Below are 21171 nucleotides of genomic sequence, written 5' to 3' on the forward strand. Positions count from 1 at the left end.
TAATAAATTTAAAAATTTGTTGATAATTCTTAATCTAAAAAATTTCATGTAAAAATTTATAAATAGATTTGAAATATGTTGGTAATTTGTAAATATATAAAATAGTTTACAATAAAATTTATTGACAGACTTAAAATCCATTAGTAATGCAGTAACATATTTCAATCGGTTAGTAAATATAAAAAATATTTAAATTATTAAAGGATTCTAAATCCATTAGTAATATGCTCAAAAAATTATTAATGGATTTGAAAATCCATAACTAAATTTTATCATTAAATTAATAAGTAAAAAAAAAGTGTTAAATTTACCCACAGATGATATTTATTAGTAAATTCGTTGATAAATTTAAAATAAAATTCCATATAAAATTTTCATTTTTTTTATAAAAACTCACATTTTCGGTTATCAACTAATTTACTAAGGGATTTCAAATCCATTCATAATTTTTGGAGGGAAAAGCCCACTTTCTTTTAAAATTTAATAACGGATTGCGAATTCATTAATAATCTTCGTTTATAAACATAATACCGCCTTCTCTCCTTTAATCATTTATTCATTTATTATTTTCTTTTCTCCAATTTTCTTTTCCTTTCTTTCGTTTCTTTCTTTTTTATGACTTTCTTTCATTTCACTTTCTTATCGCATAATTTTTCTCATTTTTTTCTATTATTTTCCTTTTATCTCTTATCTTTTTTTCTCTCATACTCATCCCTCTTTTATTATTTTTTTCATTTTTCTCCACAATGTTTCTTTCACTTTTTTTTTTATTTTCTTTTCCATCATTTTCTTTCCTTTTCGCTCATTTTCTTCCATTTTCTCTATAATTTTCATTTATATTATTTTCTTCTATCATTTTCTTTCTATCTATATTTTTTCTATTATTTCTCAACATTTATTTTCTTTTCTAATTATTTATCCTTTCTTCTCATTTCTCTAATCACTTTTTTACTCTACTTTCATTCTTCCTTCTTTTTCATAATTTTTATTTTTTTATTATTTTCTGTTTTTTTTTCTAGCATTTGCTTTTCTCTTATGTCCATTTTCTATGTATTTCTAATAGACATAAATTAAAAATTTAGTAATAATAATATAATTTTAAATTAAAAATTTAGTAATAATAATATAATTTTAAATTTTATTAAAGTAATAAAAAAATAATATTAATAATAAAATTTACTATTTAATCAAAATGATAATAATTTCAAAATTATTTAAATTTTCAATACATTTACTAATAGATTTATCAATAGTTTTTACCTCCGTTAGTAAATTATTTTTTTCTTAATTAATAATGAAAACTCTATTAGTAAATCTATTAACATTATTAATGGAATTGAAAGCTGTTAAGTAAAAATTTATTAACAACAGATCATATTTTATTGATAATTCATTTATTAATAGATTTTTACTAAATTACTAATAGAAAAATTCGTTCGTAACATGGAAGTTTCTAGTAATGAATGCATATTCAAGCTCATTAAAAAAGATGTCATTTTAACATTTTAAAGCGCAGGAAAGTTCCCTAGTTTATATATAAACTTTAAATTTTACTTATTTTCTTTAATTGGATGATAGGAATTTTTAAGCCTAAAAATAATATTAATTTATTAGTATTAATTATAACATTGAAAAACAAAATTCATTATATTTAGTGATATGGGTCTTACTCTAGTAAGCTTGGGTAGACGTTTTAACTATGACCATATTCATTAATGGTTTGATTTTTTTTTTATTAATTATCTTTGAAAAACTAAATTCATTTTATCTATATTTATATAAAAATAAAAAATAAAAAATTATATTTCAAATATATAAATATATATTTTTTTCTTTTACAAATCTATATATAAATGATATTCTATACATAAAGCTATGGTAATGATAAATCTTTCCATATGAGCTCTCTCTATTTAGCATTTCATTTTTTTTTTGTTTTTATAAAATTTTAATTTGTCTTATTTTTGTTCATTTTGATTGGGTCAATAGGAATATGTTAATTGTAAAAATTAATATTAATTTATTTAGTATTATTTATAACTTAAAAAATAAATAAATTCATTGCATTTTTATCTATATGCTAAGGAGAAGTTACATTCAATTTTTTAAAATTTTATAAATTTTTCTTCTTTTGATTGCTTTATACGGATTTTTTAAATTTAAAAACTAATATTAATTCATGGGCTAATTAATATAAAAAATCTAAATTATTTTACTATTTTATAATTTAATTTAAAATTTTAAAATTAATAAAATTATTTAAAATTATAAAATTTATTACAATTGTATTCAATTTTAAAGTTTAAATTAAAAGAAATATATTTTACTGACATGATAATATGGATTATTTCATTATACTTATATTAACAAGTAGATAAAAATTATTGATATAACAAATATAATAAAATTTATCGCAAAAAATACTAGATGATATATTTAAAAAGGAAAAAAGCCAACGGATATAAAAATATGTTATAATTTATGCCAGAACCAGTGACAAACGGAATGAAACTGAAATTATAGTTTTAAACAATTTAAAATTTAAAATTAAATTATATTAATTTTTAAAAATTTAAATTAAATTACAAGGTAGTAAAAAATTTTAAATTTTTATATTAATAGCCTTTATTTGTATGTCGTATTAGTTTAATAGAATAAATGCACGTTAGTAAAATATATTTATAATAAAATTTATAAATTTTGATAATTTTATTAATTTTAAAATTTTAAATTAAATTATAAAATAGTGAAAATTTTTTAGATTGTATGTAAATAAGTCTTAATTTATTTTGTATCAATTACAACTTTGAAAAACTAAGTTTATTGCAGGTTGATCTATAAAAAAAAAAAATAAAAAAAAAAATAACTCCGTGCTAAGAGATTTCATTTCAAATTCTCTCTATCTAGTCTTTTATTTTTTTATTTTTTATAAATTTTTGAATTTTATTTTTTTTAATTTCATTAAATAAATGGATTTTTAAGTCTAAAAAAATTATTTACAATTAGTTATAAGAATTATTAATCTAAATGGAATATTTTCACTAATTCAAATTTATTTCCTTAGATAATTAAACTCAACTTTTAAAATTTATTATAATTTTAATTAGATAATTAAATTAATTTTTTCCAAATGTCACATTACTTAATAAACTATGTTGTTGTATATATGAATTAATAGAAATTACAGTATATTTATAATATATATATATATAAAATAATAATCAATTTAAAATACATATACAAATAAAATAAAATAAGAATCAATTTAAAATATAAATTTAAATTGTGATAAACGTGGTTGTTAACTATTCCTAATATTACGGTAAGATAGTTTCACTAATATTACTCACACCACATTTCACTTGGAAATTTATATTATTTTTTTGAAAATAATACAATTATTCATCTAATTTAAAGCTAACTAATGTTAACCACCTGCTAACCAGCACCAAACCTTAAGCTAACCAACATCAACCTCAGCTAAACAAAATTAACCCAAATTAAAAAGGCCTAAAGTGGAATCCCTTTAATATCAGTATCCTTTTCTTTTAGACTGATTGACAGTGAAATTCTATAGCTTCTTTTGCTTGTCGACATAGGTTAATCACACCCGATAGGTTCTTCATCAAACACATTTAATGGGATCATGTGAATCGTGTTGTATACTATGTCCATGTCGAAATATTAACTTCTTATATAAGAAAAAATTTAAGAAAAATATTTTACTTTTACCCTTTAAAAAAAGTAAAATAGTGAATATTAATAATATTGAGTGTAATTAGTTGAAATTTTTATAGCTCTTATGTTACTGCAAGACAGCCATGTGTTGAAGGATAAGTTCTTTTTTTTTGTGATTTTATTTCTTGGAGATGTTACCGATGGACTCATCAACTACACAATCTCTCAAAAATCAAAATATCAAATAGTTTTGAACGTGGTCTATGGTTTTACCTTGGCTCATATCTACCTTAGCTAGTTTTATGCTTTGTATTCTTTGTCTCTAGTCTAGGGGTGAGCATTCGGTCGGTTCGGTTCAAAACCGAACCGAACCGAATAAACCGAAAATCAAAATTTTAGTTTTTATGAAAACCGAACCGAACCGATTTTGGTCAGAAACCGAACCGAACCGAACCGGTCTGATTCGGTTCGGTTTGATCGGTTTCGATTTTTAATATTTTTTTAATTTTTTACACTTTATTTTTAGTATTTTAAAATTTAATTAAAATATTTTAATTTTAATATAATTTAATTTCTCTATATTATTGAAAAAATATATTATTATCCCTAATCGGTTTGGTTCGGTTTTTTCGGTTTTTTTCTAATCAAAATCGAACCGAACCGAAATAACCAAAATTTCTGAAATTTAAAATCGAACCGAACCGAAATATATAAAAAACCGAACTAAATTTTCAAATCGGTTCGGTTCGATCGATTTTTTCGGTTTGAACCGGATTCTGCTCAGCCCTAGTCTCTACTCAGTGGCCTTGTTTAGAGCAGTTTCCAAATCTTTATTGTATCATGTTTCTTAAATTGCTAAGTAAAAAAATTTTTTTTTATAGTGGATTGGACTGCTAATTTGGCGTTGTGTTAATTTTCTTTATTTTGAACTAAAAATAATTATATGTAGTATGTTATATAAGTTAATTTAAATTTGATCAAACTTAATTTAAAAAATTATTATAATTATAATAAATTTAAAAAATTAAAATTTTTTATTTAAAATTAAAAATTTTAATTAAAGGTACGAAAAGTTATAAAATTATAGTCGTTTTAAACTAGTAGGTCTAACAAAAATAACTCCAAACTTTGCCAATTTAGATAATTATATATTTTTTTTCAATTGTACTCAATATTATGACTAATAAATTAAATTTACCACATTTTTATCAATGGCTGCTGATGGCCGCTAAATTTAACAGTTGTAATTAGTTCGTTAATAACATTTACAATCATTAAAAAGTAAAAGGGATAATTCTAAAAAAGTGTAAAAGATGAATTTTTTCCTGTTCATTCTTGGTAAAACTATACATCCATTATAAAATTTTCTCCCTCTCTATTTGGGTTCTTTTAAATGAAAATAATTTTGTTATCGTATTTATTTTTTTTTACTTTTCTTCACCCATAAAAGAAATATAGAGAATAAGAAAGAAAATTTTTTTTTTGTGTATTTTACTATTTATTTTTTAAAAATGATTTACATTTAAATTAAAAATTTATAATAGTTACGTTACATAATAATTACCCAAAATATACCGTGAATTGTTATTGTAATATGATAAACCAATACGCAATCCCACCCATAAAAAAGAAGACATGGATGACCATAATACTTGAACTAAAAGAAAAAAAAAATTCGGGTGCTTCATGATAGGTCGGCCGCATGTTAAGTTTATCAAAACCCGTTCTCTTAATTAAAGGGTGAGACTCTATAAAGAAATTATCGTTAACCGTTATAATTCAATAAATCTTCTTTACATTTGCGATCACAGAATTCTCGACTAATTAGCCGATCAATATCCCTTACCAACGAGTCGGCCACATCATTATTGAATTATCAGAAAATATTATATTTATCATGAATTATCAAAAAATATTATATTTCTCTCTTTTTTTACTGTATAAAAGAAAAATGATCACAAATATAAAAGTAGATTATTCTCTCACACTATTTAAATTATAAGCAATTTATTATACTTTTTTTAATATACTGATTTGAGCGTTGGAGTATAAACAATTTATTATATTTTTTTAATATACTGATTTGAGCGTTGGAGTAACTGTCGTGGACACTTATCCTTTCATCTTCTCTATCTTGCATGATTAGCTAATCACATTAAGTTTTGTTTTACAACCGCATCAATAAGAAAAAAATGAATGTCTTTTTTATGATTTTTTAAAAAAATTAAAAGATTTTTCATTTTAATTCAAATATTTTTTTTTTTGAAATACAAAAGGTAAAACTTTTATATTATTAACGTTTTCTCAAAATTTTTTTACTTATGAAAATAAATTTATATTACCGACTTTCTCAATCTATTATTAATGAAATACAATCATTTTATAAATTTAAGGGAAAATTACTTTGTAGTCCCTGAGATTTAACATAATTAACACTTCTGTCCCTCTATTTTGGCGACCCAACACTTAAGTCCCTCACTTTCTTTTCCGTCCAAATTCGTAGTCCTTCCGTCTAAAATAGCCGTTTAGGACACGTGAATTGACAAAATTAACCCTCTTCTTCTTCTTCTTCTTCTTCTTCTTCCTACCCAGCAACTTTTTCTTCTTCTTCTTCTTTCTTCTTTTTCTTCTTCTTCTTTCTACCGCAACTTTTTCTTCTTCTTCTTCTTCTTCTTCTTCTTCTTCTTCTTCCTACCCAACAACTTTTTCTTCTTCTTCTTCTTCTTTCTTCTTCTTCTTCTTCTTCTTCTTCTTCTTCTTCTTCTTCTTCTTCTTCTTCTTCTTCTTCCTACCCAGCAACTTTTTCTTCTTCTTCTTCTTTCTTCTTCTTCTTCTTCTTCTTCTTCTTCTTTCTTCTTCTTCTTCTTCTTCTTCCTACCCAGCAACTTCTTCTTCTTCTTCTTCTTTCTTTCTTCTTCTTCTTCTTCTTCTTCTTCTTCTTCTTCTTCTTCTGGAATTTCACATTGAAAGAAGGGTATTTTTGGAAAAAATCATCACATCTCACTTTTGACTCTTTGACTAAACAGTTTAAATGGACGGAAGGACTACGAATTTGGACGAAAGAGAAAGTGAGGGACTTAAGTGTTGGGTTACCAAAATAGAGGGACAGAAGTGTTAATTACGTTAAACCTCAGGGACTAAAAAGTAATTTTCCCTAAATTTAAAATTACATTTTCATTTTATGTAAAAAATAAAATAAATGATGGAATAAAAAAGAACTTTTTCCTTTTGTTATTTTCTTTATTTTTATTTAAATAAAAAAGAAGAGACAGAATAATAGTTATTTTATTCTTCTTGTAAAAAGATTAAAAATAAAGAACTTACTAAAGTTTTGTAATAAGGAAAATAACTAAAAATCAAAATTAATTTTTTTTTTAACAATTGCAATCTGCCATTGAGAGAGTGATAAAAGGTTAAGTTTAACAGTTTAAGGTTGAATTATTTAAACTAGTAAAGCTTAGAGTTCTTTTCAGATTATTTTTCCGATCATTTAAGATATGTATATTTTGTGTTGCATATTTTTTAATTTTTATTTTTTTAACTGCAGTGCCGCCACGTTCCAGTTTTGTTGGAGAAAATAAAATCTCAAGATAAGATGTTCAGTACTAAAATTCATCAACCTCTTTGTTCAAACAATAATCAATAACTTCTAAACTAAAAAATTCAAATCTATAGATCAATAAAGACATACTATCACGACTTGATCACGAGACGAGCATTATAATCTTTGAACAAAAAAATAACATATAACTTTAATTAAATTTTATGATAGATTTAGATCGAACTTAATTTTTGCTGCCGACGTCCGACGATCTGAAAACATCCATAGTTTTTCGGAAAGAAAATTTCGAAATACACAATTTTAAAAAATATGACGAAAACCACAAATCTGATCACAAAATTCGATATGAAAATTTCTAGAGTATAAATTTTACATTTTAATTATTTTTTTGAATATTTTAGATATTTTTATAATTTTATATATTAGAGTTTTATTTCTATTATAAAAAATCACTCTTAACTATTAGAAACTCACTTTTTTTAATTTTTAAAAAATTTCAATAAAACTGTTCGTTTTTTCAATTTATCTTTTCTCTCATATCATTTTAACCAAACAATATTAGTTAAAAACTCTTTATGGAGTCTAATTAGTTCTTTATCAAAATTTTTTTTAAAACGAAGTCCACTGGGAAAGGCTTCATCATGTTATTAAATAATGCCCATATGATTTCAAGATGGGATGATTCAATACATGGTAAGTTCATAACTATTTCCTAAAATGATGCTATCACAATATCACATACTCAATAACTTCCTATCATTTTGAACAAACATCGAAATTACTAAGTATTCTCTCACCTATGTTTAACACTAACCGTTTCTAACAAGGGGACTCGCAAAAACCCAGTTGAGGAAACTTCTTTTTATATTAGAAAAACACACAGCCCCCAGATCATCAAAATCCAAATCATAATCCACCTAGGACATGGTCCAAAGCCTGAACTAGTATCAGTTACACCTACAAGAAACCTGCAATCGCCAACAGATGGGTCCAGGAATGTTACCATGCCGAGACCATCAAAATCACAGCTTTGTGCATTCTGATCCTGAAGCTGATAGTAACTGTTGAAAGCATAAGAGATGTTTCCCTTGGCTCCAATTCCATTGCATGATCCCCCATAATTAAGTGTTGAGCAATCTGCAACACTACAAGCAATTCTCATGTGGTTGGTGACCCCAGATAGATCCTTGTTCGCGTCTGCCACACACCACCTAGATGGGAGATACTCAACATTCTTGGCATTCTTCAATTCCTTGTTGCCCAAACCAAGGTTCAGTGAATATTTAGCCTGACCATCAAAGGAGAAAATCCCCCAGTGCCTCTCAAAATTTCCTGGAAGTGTGCTCTTTGCCCCTTCATCTAGTAGGCTGAAAATATAAACATCCATGGGAGGAGCACCTGGTCTAAGAGGGGTTCCTTTGTTACTCAAAACATGATATATAAGTCCCTGGTTGAAAGCCTTTGCAGCAGTAAGGTTCGCACTGATGGCTCCATCAGTTGGCCAACCCACCTCTCCAATAACTATAGGCATTTGACCATATCCAAGTTTGTTGAGGGCAGCAACTAAAGTGTCAAAATTCCCATCAAATGCATTGTCATAGACATTAGGCCCATCTGTAACAGGATGGGTACTCCCATCAAAGAATGCATAATCTTGTGGAAAATCTGTGCTCCCATAGAGGCTAAGGAATGGGTAAATATTGACAACAAAAGGGGAACCGTTTGAGCTGAGGAAGGAAAGAAGTTGAGTTATAATTTCTGTTAACTCAGGTCGAAACGTTCCTTGAGAAGGGAGGGAGGATTCATAGGCATCAGCATTGCAAGGGACCACTAGCTTTACATAGCCAGCAAGATTTGCTTTAGCCAAAGACTGCTGTAAATTGAGCAGGGCAGGAATCACATAGGATTGAAATTGACCAGAATAACTAGTGAGGAATGGTTCATTTCCTACAGCTACATACCTGCCAATGTCCAATAAGAGAGAAAATAATGAGACATCCGAAACTCCTGATATGCATAGAAGGTTACAATACATCTCAAATTTTGTAGATTCAGAAATAAGGTCTTAGCTAATTTAGTTTCAGAACTCAGAAAAAAAGCTTCCTAACACGTGTCATTTGAGAACTAAACTCCAGAATCATATTAGCAAATGTGAAACTAGCATGAGGTATGTCGACCTAAGCTCCATAGGCCTTGATGTAGCATCTTTACCAGATACCCCTTTCAGCCCAAAGGATATGAATAGCAGCAGCATTTTGCGCAGCTGAAAATTTCTCCATCCCACACGTATGCATACATAGACACAAGTAGTGATACTTCGCCATCCGCCTTGGTCTCTCCCCCCACAAACACACATACTAAAGAAAAGCAATTATCTATTTCATACTTCTATTTGTTTACTTGTCCTTAGAAATTTTCTTAATGAAATAACTTATTAAGGATAGGCAGATGCCATATACCATTAGACGTGCAATGCCGTCCATATCCTAGGACAAGGAGCTGTGCTATCTGGCATAGGAAGTCCGCATAGCAGCAACAGCTTTCACTAACAAGACAATTAATTGTTGGGGAAGTAGAACAAACCTCAGCTGCATAGGACTAATAGAAATTCTAACTGAGGAAACACTATAAAATAAAAGATTCATTAAACAAAAACATCTAGCAGTTGCTAAAGTTATACCCTCTGCTCACATCAATAGCTATTTTCCTTTAGACTAAGATTAACTAAGCAAAAGGCCAAGTGCTTTATGTTATACCTACACTTCTAGTAATTCTAACCAATACGACCAGAGCAACTAATATATTAGCAGCAGCTAGATCCTAAGATATTACTCTAGAAAAGACTTCCATAAGGAAGGAAACAGATTGTGCTTTTCTAACATATTCTACGTAGTGCTGCTCTCTCACATTCATCTTTGAGTTTTACAGAATTACTTAAAAAAATTTTGCAATATATTCCCAAAATTGCTAATAGTTTACGCGAAAAATCAGAAATTAAGGGCCTGAACTCTTACATATGTTCATATAATCACAGTATTGATTAAGAGTTATCAAAATCGCCTATTACCCTTTTCGGGTACTGTGATTCTCGTGAAAATCAAACCTACTCCTTTACTAAAACAGAAATTAAAAAAAACGAAAGATAGAAGGCAAGATCAAAAGAATATATGAATTTGCATTTCCCAAGGCCTTCAAGCAATCCAAAGAGAAAAAAGCAAATAAACAAATAAGAAAATGACAAATAAGAAGCAAAATTGAGGAGGGAGAGAGAGGAACCTGATGTCAACACCACCTTTAACCAAATATCTGGAAACATTCTGGCGAACCCACAAATCAGAAACAGCAGTTGAAGAGCTAATAGCAGCCAACATTTCATTTGGGATCCCAACCATGACTTGAATACCACTACCCATTAAAGCTCCAAGCGCTTCTGGGTCTGCATCAAACAGCTTCACCTTCTCTATATTGTTGTCTTTCAACAGATCCACCACTGTGGAAGGCTTCAGCTTTCGGAAAGATACAGTACCCCAGTTCACTCCTATTGCTGATTCCGCAACTAGAAAAGAGCCCAATACGAGTATCACCACATAAAGAAAAGCTTCTCTGAAGCCTGACATTTTTGTCTGATACAAAAATAGAAAAAGCTTAGTTGGTTCCCTTAAAGATCATCAACACAATTACCCACTATTAACCATAACACTACTCAGCGGGATAACGTTTGGCGGTGGAAACGGCGGTGGATGGTGGTGTTTGGGTGGCGAGTGGGATGGTGACAGGTGACAAGTGACAAAAGCTCTAGAGTAACTAGATACATGAAATGGAAGCAGCGTGAGCATAACCACCGAAAGGGTAAAGTAGTATTTTTGGCATTTTTAATAATACATTATGTAATGTCTAAAATACCCTCAATATGAGACGAGTGTCATTTTACGTTGATGGAGAGACTCGTCATTTTCAGTGCTCGGATCAGATACCGACCACGTTATCAAGCATCCAGGAGTTTAAAATCAATCGAGAGTTTTCCACTGAAAAATTAAAATTAAAAATATAATTATTTAAAATCAATTAAAAGTTAATTTATACTGTAGTTTGAAGAATTTGATAAAAGTCAGAAATGTTTATCTTTTTTATTTAGAAACGAATGATTTTGGCATTTTTATTTTGTTAAATATATCGATAATTATTATAAATTAAAGTAATTAATTTAAATTTAAAAAATTAAATTAGTATGAATATTAAAACTGAAAAGGTGAACAGTAAAACCTAAAATAGTAAAATTTAAAGAATTACCGTTAGCGACTGGAGGAAATTTGGATGTTTAAATCATCCCTTGTTAGAAGGGGGAATTAAATTATATTTTTATTAAGTTCAATTATATTAGTAAATTTCCTCAAATTAAAGGATTATGCGATTAAAAATTTAAATATTTATATTAAAAATATTAAATTTTAAATAATAAAATCAAGTTTTTTGAATTTGTCAAAGATTATTTAAATATAAAAATTTTAATTTTTAAATAATAAAATCAAGTTTTTGAATTTGTCAAAGATTATAATTAAATAATAAAATTAAATTTTAAAAAATTAATAGTAAAATACATGCAACTCTTCAAGTTTTAGATGACTAGATTTTAAAATAAATATTTTTATTTTAAAAATGTATTTTTTATTAATTTTTTATTTACTCTTCCTTTTTATTTTTTATATATATTTTAGACTAATAAAAATTTTAAAATATAAAATAAAATAAAACTTTATAAACGGAAGTATATAATAATTATTTTATTAATATTATCTATATATAAAATAAATTTTTTTATATATAAATAATATATACATAATTTATAAGGGTATTGAGTATAAATATTTAATAAAATATTTTTATATATAAAATTTATATACATATTAATAAAAAAATTTATTTATAATAAATATTTATAGTATATTTATTATTTTATATGATAACTATAAAATATATTTACTATTAATATAAAATTTTAATTAAAAAATATATATTTATTAATAAAAAATTTTAAAAATTATATTATGATTATATTTACCATTTAAATTTTTTAAAAATTAATTTAATTTTATTAAATATAATCTCAATAAATTTAAAAAGTTTAATTTCACTATTTAAAATTAAAAATTTTAAATGTAATTTTTAAACCAATATAAATATTATTCATAAATTAAAAAAATTACTATTTAATTACGAAACTCATATATTAATTTTTTAATTTTAAAATTTATAATTATAATAATTTAAAAAATTTATTAATTAATTTTTTATTAATTTTAATTATTAATTATTATAAAAAATTTAAAATGATCTTAATATAAAAGAAATTTAAAAAATTTAAAAAATCAATCAATAATTTTTTTAAAATTATAAATATTAAATAATAAAATAATTAAAATTAATAATTAATAAATATTTTAAATATTTTAATTTATTTTTTTTTAAATTAGTAAATTTTTTTAATTTAAATAATAATTTTTTCTAAATTAAAAAAACCAGAGGAAGTTGTTTGCGACTTGAGACGATGTGGCATCATGAACGGAAAATTACTTCAAAATGAGGAATTTATTTATTTGGAAATGATAGCGATGTAGGTGACGGTTACTCTTGATTGTGATGAGCCGACTCTTCACATGCGACTTGTAACTTAACAACTGTCCACTGCATTGCCGCACCAAATTCTCCATTCACATGCATTCCAACATGCAACTCCTAACCTTATCCAGAAAAAAAAAAAAATACAACTCCCAAATATTGGAGTTAATTATTAAAATAATATTTAAAAAATAGTTTAACTAATGAATTTTTTTCCACCGTGCTAACAGAAATTTCATTTTTAAAGTCCATCCAACAAAGTATAAAGAGGATTTACTGAAAGAAGTGGAAGGCGAACAATGAAAATTTAAATAAAAAAAAAATCTAATCAAACCATCTAAAAAATTAGCAAATTAAACTAATTATGCATGCAACCGGCATCGACACTAACACTAATATCATAAATAAAATATATCGATATCGATCACACACACCACAAAAAACCAATACACCATCGAAACCATTAAGAAATAGCCGATGATTTTCAAACTAACACAATAACACCAAACAAATAAGTAGATAACAAAGAAATACAAGAAAAAAAAATTAAAATAGAGAAGAAAGGCCAAAGCAGAGAAATGCATAACGGATTTGAACAGCATCACAGGAAAAGGACGTGACAGAATTTTGATGGGAGTGAAGGTCACCAGATGTAGCGGTATGGTTTCGAGATATCGATGTCACGTATGCAAGAACTCATCTCCTCGGTAGCCAATGCAGAACAACCTCTCATAACCAGATTTCAAAGAAACTCTCTCTAATATCCACCAAAAATCTGAAAAACTAAAGAATTAAAACAAAACACAATAAAGGCGAGAGAAACTAAAGGGGCAGTGACAGGAAAACATAGAGATAAAACGAAAAGGAACATGAACAATAAAAATAAAAATAATTCATAATAAAAGGAATAATAAACCAGCAATTTTGTGCTCTTATATTATGAATTAATAACTATATAATTTTTAATTTTTAATTCAAATGGATATTTTTTTAATTATTAAATTAAGCAAATACATTTTAAGAATAAATATCCTTTTAAACTTTTAAAAATTAAATAAACTTTTGGAAACAAATAAAGTTTTGGATTTCAAAAAAAATTAAATATTTATTACTTCCATCCATATATTTAATTTATATTCTATCACTTTAAGACTAATTTTTTATAGGCATATGTGAGTTTATATTATCTATTTTAGATTCTTAGTTGTTGGTTTTGCACCGATGTTGTGTGAGCTTGAGTTAGGGACAATAGCACATCCAGTGCAAGTACTTCATGTTTGGTACATTGCTACACACTCCACATGTTTGACGCTATTTTACAATGAATATTGTTGTTTCTTTTTTGTTGAGGTGGTTGAATAGAAGTCTTTAGAGTGGTGTCTCTGTAGTGAATTTATCAATAATTCCTTGCATTGGTTTGAAAGAAGTGTCTTCGCTCATGATAACTTTCGTTTGGAATTGTCAAGGAATTGGTAAACTCTTGACAATAAGCTATTATATAAATTTACACCGTCTATAGGTTTTCTCAGTGAAACTAAAAAATAGAGTAATTATATATCGAAGTTGCAGTGGTAATGTGGTTACTCTTTCTTTGTAATTGTAGATCCGATGGGACGGATGAGAGGTTTATCTTTATGGTGTGATGATTCTATCTTGTTAACTCCTTGCTCTATCTCACCACATTTTATTAACTGTACTGTTCAATATGTTAATATGCAATGTAAATGGCATGCACCTTTTGTGTATAGTATTTTGATAGGGACAACAGAGATCTATTATGGAATGACTTGAAGAATCTTTATGCTTCGCAGACGCTTCCTTAGTGTTGCATTAGGGATTTTAATGCCATTAGAATCCAAGATGAGAAATCAGGTGGGCATGCCATATGATTCTCTTAGGTAGCAGGTTTTGAGAATTTTATCTAGTCGTGTGCTTTACTTGAATTATTATGGAAAGGTTCTCCTTTTACTTGGTTTAATAAATGTTTTGAGCTTCAGGCAATTCAATAACGTGTAGATCGTGTCCTTGTTTCTACCGATTGGTTGGAATACTTTCTTAGGACCTAGGTTCTTCATAAAGCTCTACTAGAGCCTGACCATCGACCTTTGCTTTTATTACTTGAATTTGGTTCGACTACCAAGCATACACGCTTATTTCAGTTTGAGTCGAAATGGTTAATGCATCCTCAATTTTCTAATGTGATTCAGTAGGCTTGGACTAGTGATTGGCGTGGTTCATCTATGTTTTCCTTTACACAAGCTCCAAGCATGTAGATCTTAGCTTAGTGCTTGGCATCAATTGCATTTTTCTCGATTTTCATCTAATTTATGTGTGCTTCAACAACGACAAGAGGATATTTATTCTTGTTCTTCTGATTCTAATAATGCATTACTTGAAGTCCAGTTGCTAATACAGCTTCATGATATGTGGCATCATGATGAAGTACATTGGAAACAACAGTCTGGTATTCAGTGGCTTCAGAAAGAGGACATGAATACTAGGTTTTTTTCATTTATCTAGTATCCAACGTCGATAATATAACTATATTACACACCTTTAAACAATGTTGGGTGATTGGAGTGAATAAGAGGACGCACTTTAGTCTTTCATTCTTGATTTTTTTCGTCAGTTGTATACATCATTACCAACTCATAATTGTGATAAGGTTTTAAGTTTAATTCCTTCAGTGGTTACATCAGCAGTTAATGAAGCCTTAATTTCACCTCTGTCTGGTACTAAAGTATGTACAACTATCTTCCAATTAGGTGGTCAAAAAGCACCGAGTCCTGATATATTGCATGGCCTTTTCTATAAGCATAATTGGTAAGTTGTGAGCCCTTCTCTTTATAGTGTTGTTCATTCTTTTTTCTTTTTTGCTTTTGGATTTTTACTCATGGAATTTATTAAGAAAAAATTTATCCTTATTCCTAAGTGTCACAACATTACTAGCATTCATCAGTTTCGCTATTAGTCTGTGAAATTTTGTGTATAAAGTTATATCCAAGTTTATTATCAATAGGTTAAAACCATGGATGGATTCACTAATTCCTGTAGATCAGAATACTTTTATTCCTCATCGGGCTATTCAGGACAATATTATAATTGCTCATGAGGTATTCTATTACCTTAAAATATCACATAGTCTACAATATTTCATGGCTTTGAAACTTGATATGTACAAAGCCTATGATTAGGTAGATTGGAATTTTTTATAGCTTGTGGTTCTTAAGATGGATTTTGCAGCACAGTTGATTCAGTTGATTATGCCGTGTATTTTGACAGTTAGCTTTTTCATTTTAGCTAATGGTGTTCCATTTGCTCCTTTCTTTCCTTCTCGTGGACTGCAGCAAAGAGATCCTTGTCTCCATGTTGTTCTTATTTGTTTCCTAGGTGCTTTCATTTTTGTTATCATCATGACATGTTGCAGGCCTTATTAAAGGTATAAATCTCTTTTGGTATATTTTAGCTTTTATTGATGTGCTATTTGCAGATGATACTTTATAAGAGAAAGGGCAGGTAATTTATTGCATTTATTACAGTCTTACACTACAACTACTAGCCGGTCTATTAATCTCTCAAAGCTCACATTTTGTTTAGCATGCATAAGTCATTGCACCTTAAATGGACTAGTTTAGATATGTTTCATATGCAAGAATTAGCTTCTTTAGACAAGTATTTAGGATTACCTATAACGACCCGAAAATCGGACCGCTACCGGCGCTAGGATCCAGATCGGCATAAGGCCGCCGGGAACCGTAGCAAGCCTGACATATAACCTGTAAACCTGTTCAATCCCATACATGATCATACATAACATAAACCTGTAGTCTATCTCATACATCAACCAAGCATAACCTGTACATAAACATAAACGTGAACATAAACCTCCACTGGAGTCCTCATCAAATGCTTCAATGGGGTATCTCATCATACATAAGCTTGGTTGAATCATAAACATTATAAACATGTCTATAGATCATGTATCAAAAGGGATAACAATACTCATAGGGTCAAGCACATCTATAACCTCAATATACCTCATTACATAACATACTGTAATCTCTTACATTACATCATAGTACAATTGTCATGTCCACAATCTAACTATTACATAAACATACTTCAAAACTCTGGCTAACCTCCTGGTCTACCCTGTACCTGCGCATCTGGGGTTAGGGGAGAGGGGTGAGCTATAAAGCCCAGTGAGCAGAATAGAGAAATCATATATTAAAATTTCATGCTTTCATGAAATGCAACACATCACAAACAAATCACATAAGGATGGTATTGTCACCAATAGTCCTCTACATTCCAAAGTGCCGGGACGTAGAATGGGTACAACCGGTCTTTCTCTTAACATAACATATCATAACATTCCAATGTGCCAGGGACGTAGAATGGGTACAACCTGGACTTTCTCTTACATCGTGCCAGGGACGTAGAATGGGTACAACCTGGACTTCCATACCATCTCATGCCGTAGCATCATCATATCATATGAGGACTAAAGGATCATCCAATAACCAATCCACATCAACATCATAAATGCAATGCAACATATTCGTGAATACTAATGCAAACAACCTACTATATCTCATGGCATTCATGATGCATGGATCATGCTCAAAATTCATATTTCATTTATTTTAAACTTAAGGTTTATTCCACTCACCTCTGGCTAGCTCTGACAAACTCTGTAGCAGCTGGCTCACTGCTGGGGTCCTCGGTTCCTCGGGTCTGAACGTCTTGATGATAGAGAGAGAGACGACCTAAACTCGGAGATCCAAGCAAATGAGCTCCTGAGTTCCCAAAGCTCCAAAACTTGTCTTAAATGCTCAAAACTTGCAATGAGAGGTGAAAACTCAAGAAAGATGGAGGAGATTTGGAGAAAGAACACAAGATCTGGGGAGAGGGAGGTCGGAAGCTAGCTGTGGCCGAAAATGAGAGAAAGCTCGCCCATTTCGGCTAAGTGACCCTTTTATAGGTGGCTGGCCAGGCCACGTTCGGGGGCCGAAAGTGCCTCCGCATGCATGCCATGTTCGGCGGCCGAACTTGGGTTTTGGCGGCCGAACCTGGACTTCCCTCACTCATGCTTTCGGGGGCCTAACGTGCCTCCAAAACGCATGCATGTTCGGCGGCCGAACTTGACTTTCGGCGGCCGAACCTGGGTTTTCCTCCAAAGACTTTTCATGCAAAAACTCATTAAATTTTCATACTTAAAACTATGAAATACCTTAAAACATTTTATGAAAACATGTTTCTACCCTACTAGAGGCTTCCGACATCCGAGATTCCACCGGACGGTAGGAATTCCGATACCGGAGTCTAGCCGGATATCATATTACCAGTTTTGTTGGGACATTCTCGGCAGGAAGCTTTGGCAACAGCTGAGCAATATATTCATGCTAAGACTCAATCTTGGAAACAAAAGTTATTATCTCATACTGGTTACTCTAATTCAATCGGTTTTATCTGCTATCTCTATGTATTCAATATCTATTTTTCTTTATCTAAAAAATTTTCAGCTAAACTTAATAGTATGTTGTCTTGATTTTGGTGGGGCGATGACATAGATTATCAACCGATTAGATGGGTTACTTGGGAGTATTCATGCTTTTCGAAAATTTCTGGAGGTTTGGGCTTTAAGGATTTTAAGGCTTTTAATATGGCTTGCTTAGCTAAATAATATTGGTGTTAATTTCACAATCCACCTAGTTTATAGGTCAGAGTTTTACGAAATTTATGTTTTTCATGTTCTTCTTTTTGGGAAGTAAGTTGCAAGCAACATAGTTCCTAGCTGTGGCAGAGTTTATTGGCAAGTAAGGATGTGTCGCGTAAGGGAGTTTATATGAACGTTGGTGATAGACGGAACACTACTATTTGGTCTTATCCTTGGGTACCTAATTTGGACAATTTTTTACTACCTCATCCTCTCCAATATTCAGGTGATGTTCAGTTGGTAGCTGATTTAATTGATCACGATGCTCTTGATTAGAATTACAGACTTTTGTGTACTTTATTTCCTCCACAACTGGTGCTGGCTAACCTTTCTATTCCAGTTGCACCTATTGGTATCTCTGATTCATTTATTTGGCATTACACGGGCAATGACCAATACAATATATGATCAGATTATAATTTTTTAATGCATTGTCTGTATTAGTGAGTTATCTTCCCACCCATCATCTTTTGTTTCACCTCAGCCTAGCACAAGGAAAAGTATTTGGTTTTTATCAGTTATGTCGAAATTGAAGTTCTTTCTTTAGTAAGCCCTAACTTGTTCACGGTTATGACTAATCATGTTAAGAGAGGTCGTAAGTTTGACTTAATGTGTCCTATTTGCCAGTTTGTGCTCTCCTTTAGAGTATATGTTTTTCCAGTATCATTATGCTCATCTTATTTGGTTTGTTGATCCCCATTCATATGAACTATGTTTATTGGTTTTCCTAGTTTCCTCCTATGGTGGGAAACTTTATTAGTAAGATTAAGGGCAAACGCTAATGTTACTTTGTTTCTAACTCTTACTGTTTTTACTCTTTGGCACATATAGAAGACATAAATAGATGTGTTTTTGATAAAGTGATCCCTAATCCTATGCTAGCCTTGCATCATAGTTACTCTAACTTATTGCAGTTTAGCTCAGTAGTGTTTTTATTGATCCTTATATTTCTTAGCATGCTTCTTCTCTGATATGTGCTTGGACCCCTCAGGGTTCTATAGATTCAATTGTGATGTTGCATGGAAGAGTCAGTTTTCACATGCGGCTATGTTTATCATTGTTACTAATAATGTAGGGTTAATTGTGTATGGTATCACTAAACAAGTGCATTGTCTGTCAACTATTGCAGGAGAAGCACGTGCTTTGTTAAAAGTGATTAAATTTGCATTTGCTCTTAGTTTACAACATGGAGAGTTTGAAATAGATTTTTCTGTTTTATATAATGCTCTTCAGTGTCCCTTCAATTTTTTTTTTCGAAAAATTCGTATAACAGTTGCTTTTATAGTGCAAATTGCCTCATGTATCCAAAAGGTCTCTTATCAATATATACCATATGTAGCTAATTGTTGGGCATATATTATGGCTAAACTTGTTTTTGCGACTTGTTACCACTGGATTGGTTATCTTATAGTTTATCTTTTCTTCAAACTCTATTGTAAATTTTGCTATATTTTTGCAGCCTTAAAATGCAATTTTTTGCTGATAAAAAAGGTAACAATAATGATGAACATTGAAATTTAAAAAAAATATTATCAAATATGCAAAAAAAGTGAAAGAATATGCAGAATTTGAAAAAAAGTGAGAGCTAGAAGAAGAGAATCATAACACCGATGAGAAAGAAAAAAAAATTTGAATAGAATAATTAGAATCATATATCAATATATTATAATCAAGTTAGTTCAAACAGCTATGATAAGATACTTATTTTATTTTTTTACCAAATATTTTTTAGTTACATTTTTTCAAGGTCAAATGGGTTAGCACAAAGATACAAGCAAAAGAAATTAAATAGATGACCCATAAAAATCTAGGCAATGGAAAAAAGACTTTCACACCATCAACAATCCCACCAACTCAAAGTAGCTGGAGAAGTAACAACCAATATCCAACAACTAATATCCAAGCAAATCTATAATCCCCTAATAGCAGCCAGATATGGATAACAAGCACAAACTGTAAATTAATTCTTTAAATTATCACAAGTATAAATATAATGTGAATAATAAACATGAGATTCATTCAAAACTCTAAAAATGAATTTTGAACAAATTAAATCTCACAAATATCTACAAAGTGTACCTGATGCGAAATTAATTTGAGCCATCTTCCTTCGATAGGAGAGAGTCTTGAATTTGAATAAATTGATTTCTCCCTTTTGACCCTTCTTTATTTAATACAACTTTGAGTGATGGAGGCTTTTTAAGAAAGATGACTATAATATCTCTAATATTTTAAAAAGAATGTGTGTAAATTTTTATGGGTAGAGAGAGGACCTATTTATTTATACCTCTTGACTTAATTTGGTAAGTCCATCAAATACCAAATGAACGAATATAATTTTTTTTTAATAAAAATAGACATCTTTTAATATCATATTATTTTATTAGATAGAATTTTTGCCCAATAAAGAATTCTAATTACATAAACTTTAATACTATAAACCTTAAGTGTGCATATAATAAATAAATCCATTCATAATATCCTTCATAAATATCCTGCTAGTGGCGATTGTACATTATTTAATCACATACGCCCTTCCATATACCACAACACTAATAACTCACTATAGTAGAATCATAAATTATAATAGATATAT

The 21171-nt window shown here is 29.1% G+C and overlaps 1 protein-coding gene across 1 annotated transcript; it reads right to left on the bottom strand.

The window, feature by feature from the left end:
* Positions 1-7865: 7865 nt before the first annotated feature.
* On the bottom strand, positions 7866-11073 carry LOC110623793 (glucan endo-1,3-beta-glucosidase 5). The gene is made up of 2 exons (XM_021768817.2): positions 10517-11073; positions 7866-9201 (listed from the first exon to the last, which is right to left on the bottom strand). Exons 1-2 carry the CDS (start codon positions 10855-10857, stop codon positions 8103-8105), a joined length of 1440 nt encoding a protein of 479 aa, XP_021624509.1. The 5' UTR covers positions 10858-11073; the 3' UTR covers positions 7866-8102.
* Between the last annotated feature and the right edge of the window lie 10098 nt (positions 11074-21171).

This window comes from Manihot esculenta, chromosome 9 (genome assembly GCF_001659605.2).
Source record: "Manihot esculenta cultivar AM560-2 chromosome 9, M.esculenta_v8, whole genome shotgun sequence".
NCBI lineage: Eukaryota > Viridiplantae > Streptophyta > Magnoliopsida > Malpighiales > Euphorbiaceae > Manihot > Manihot esculenta.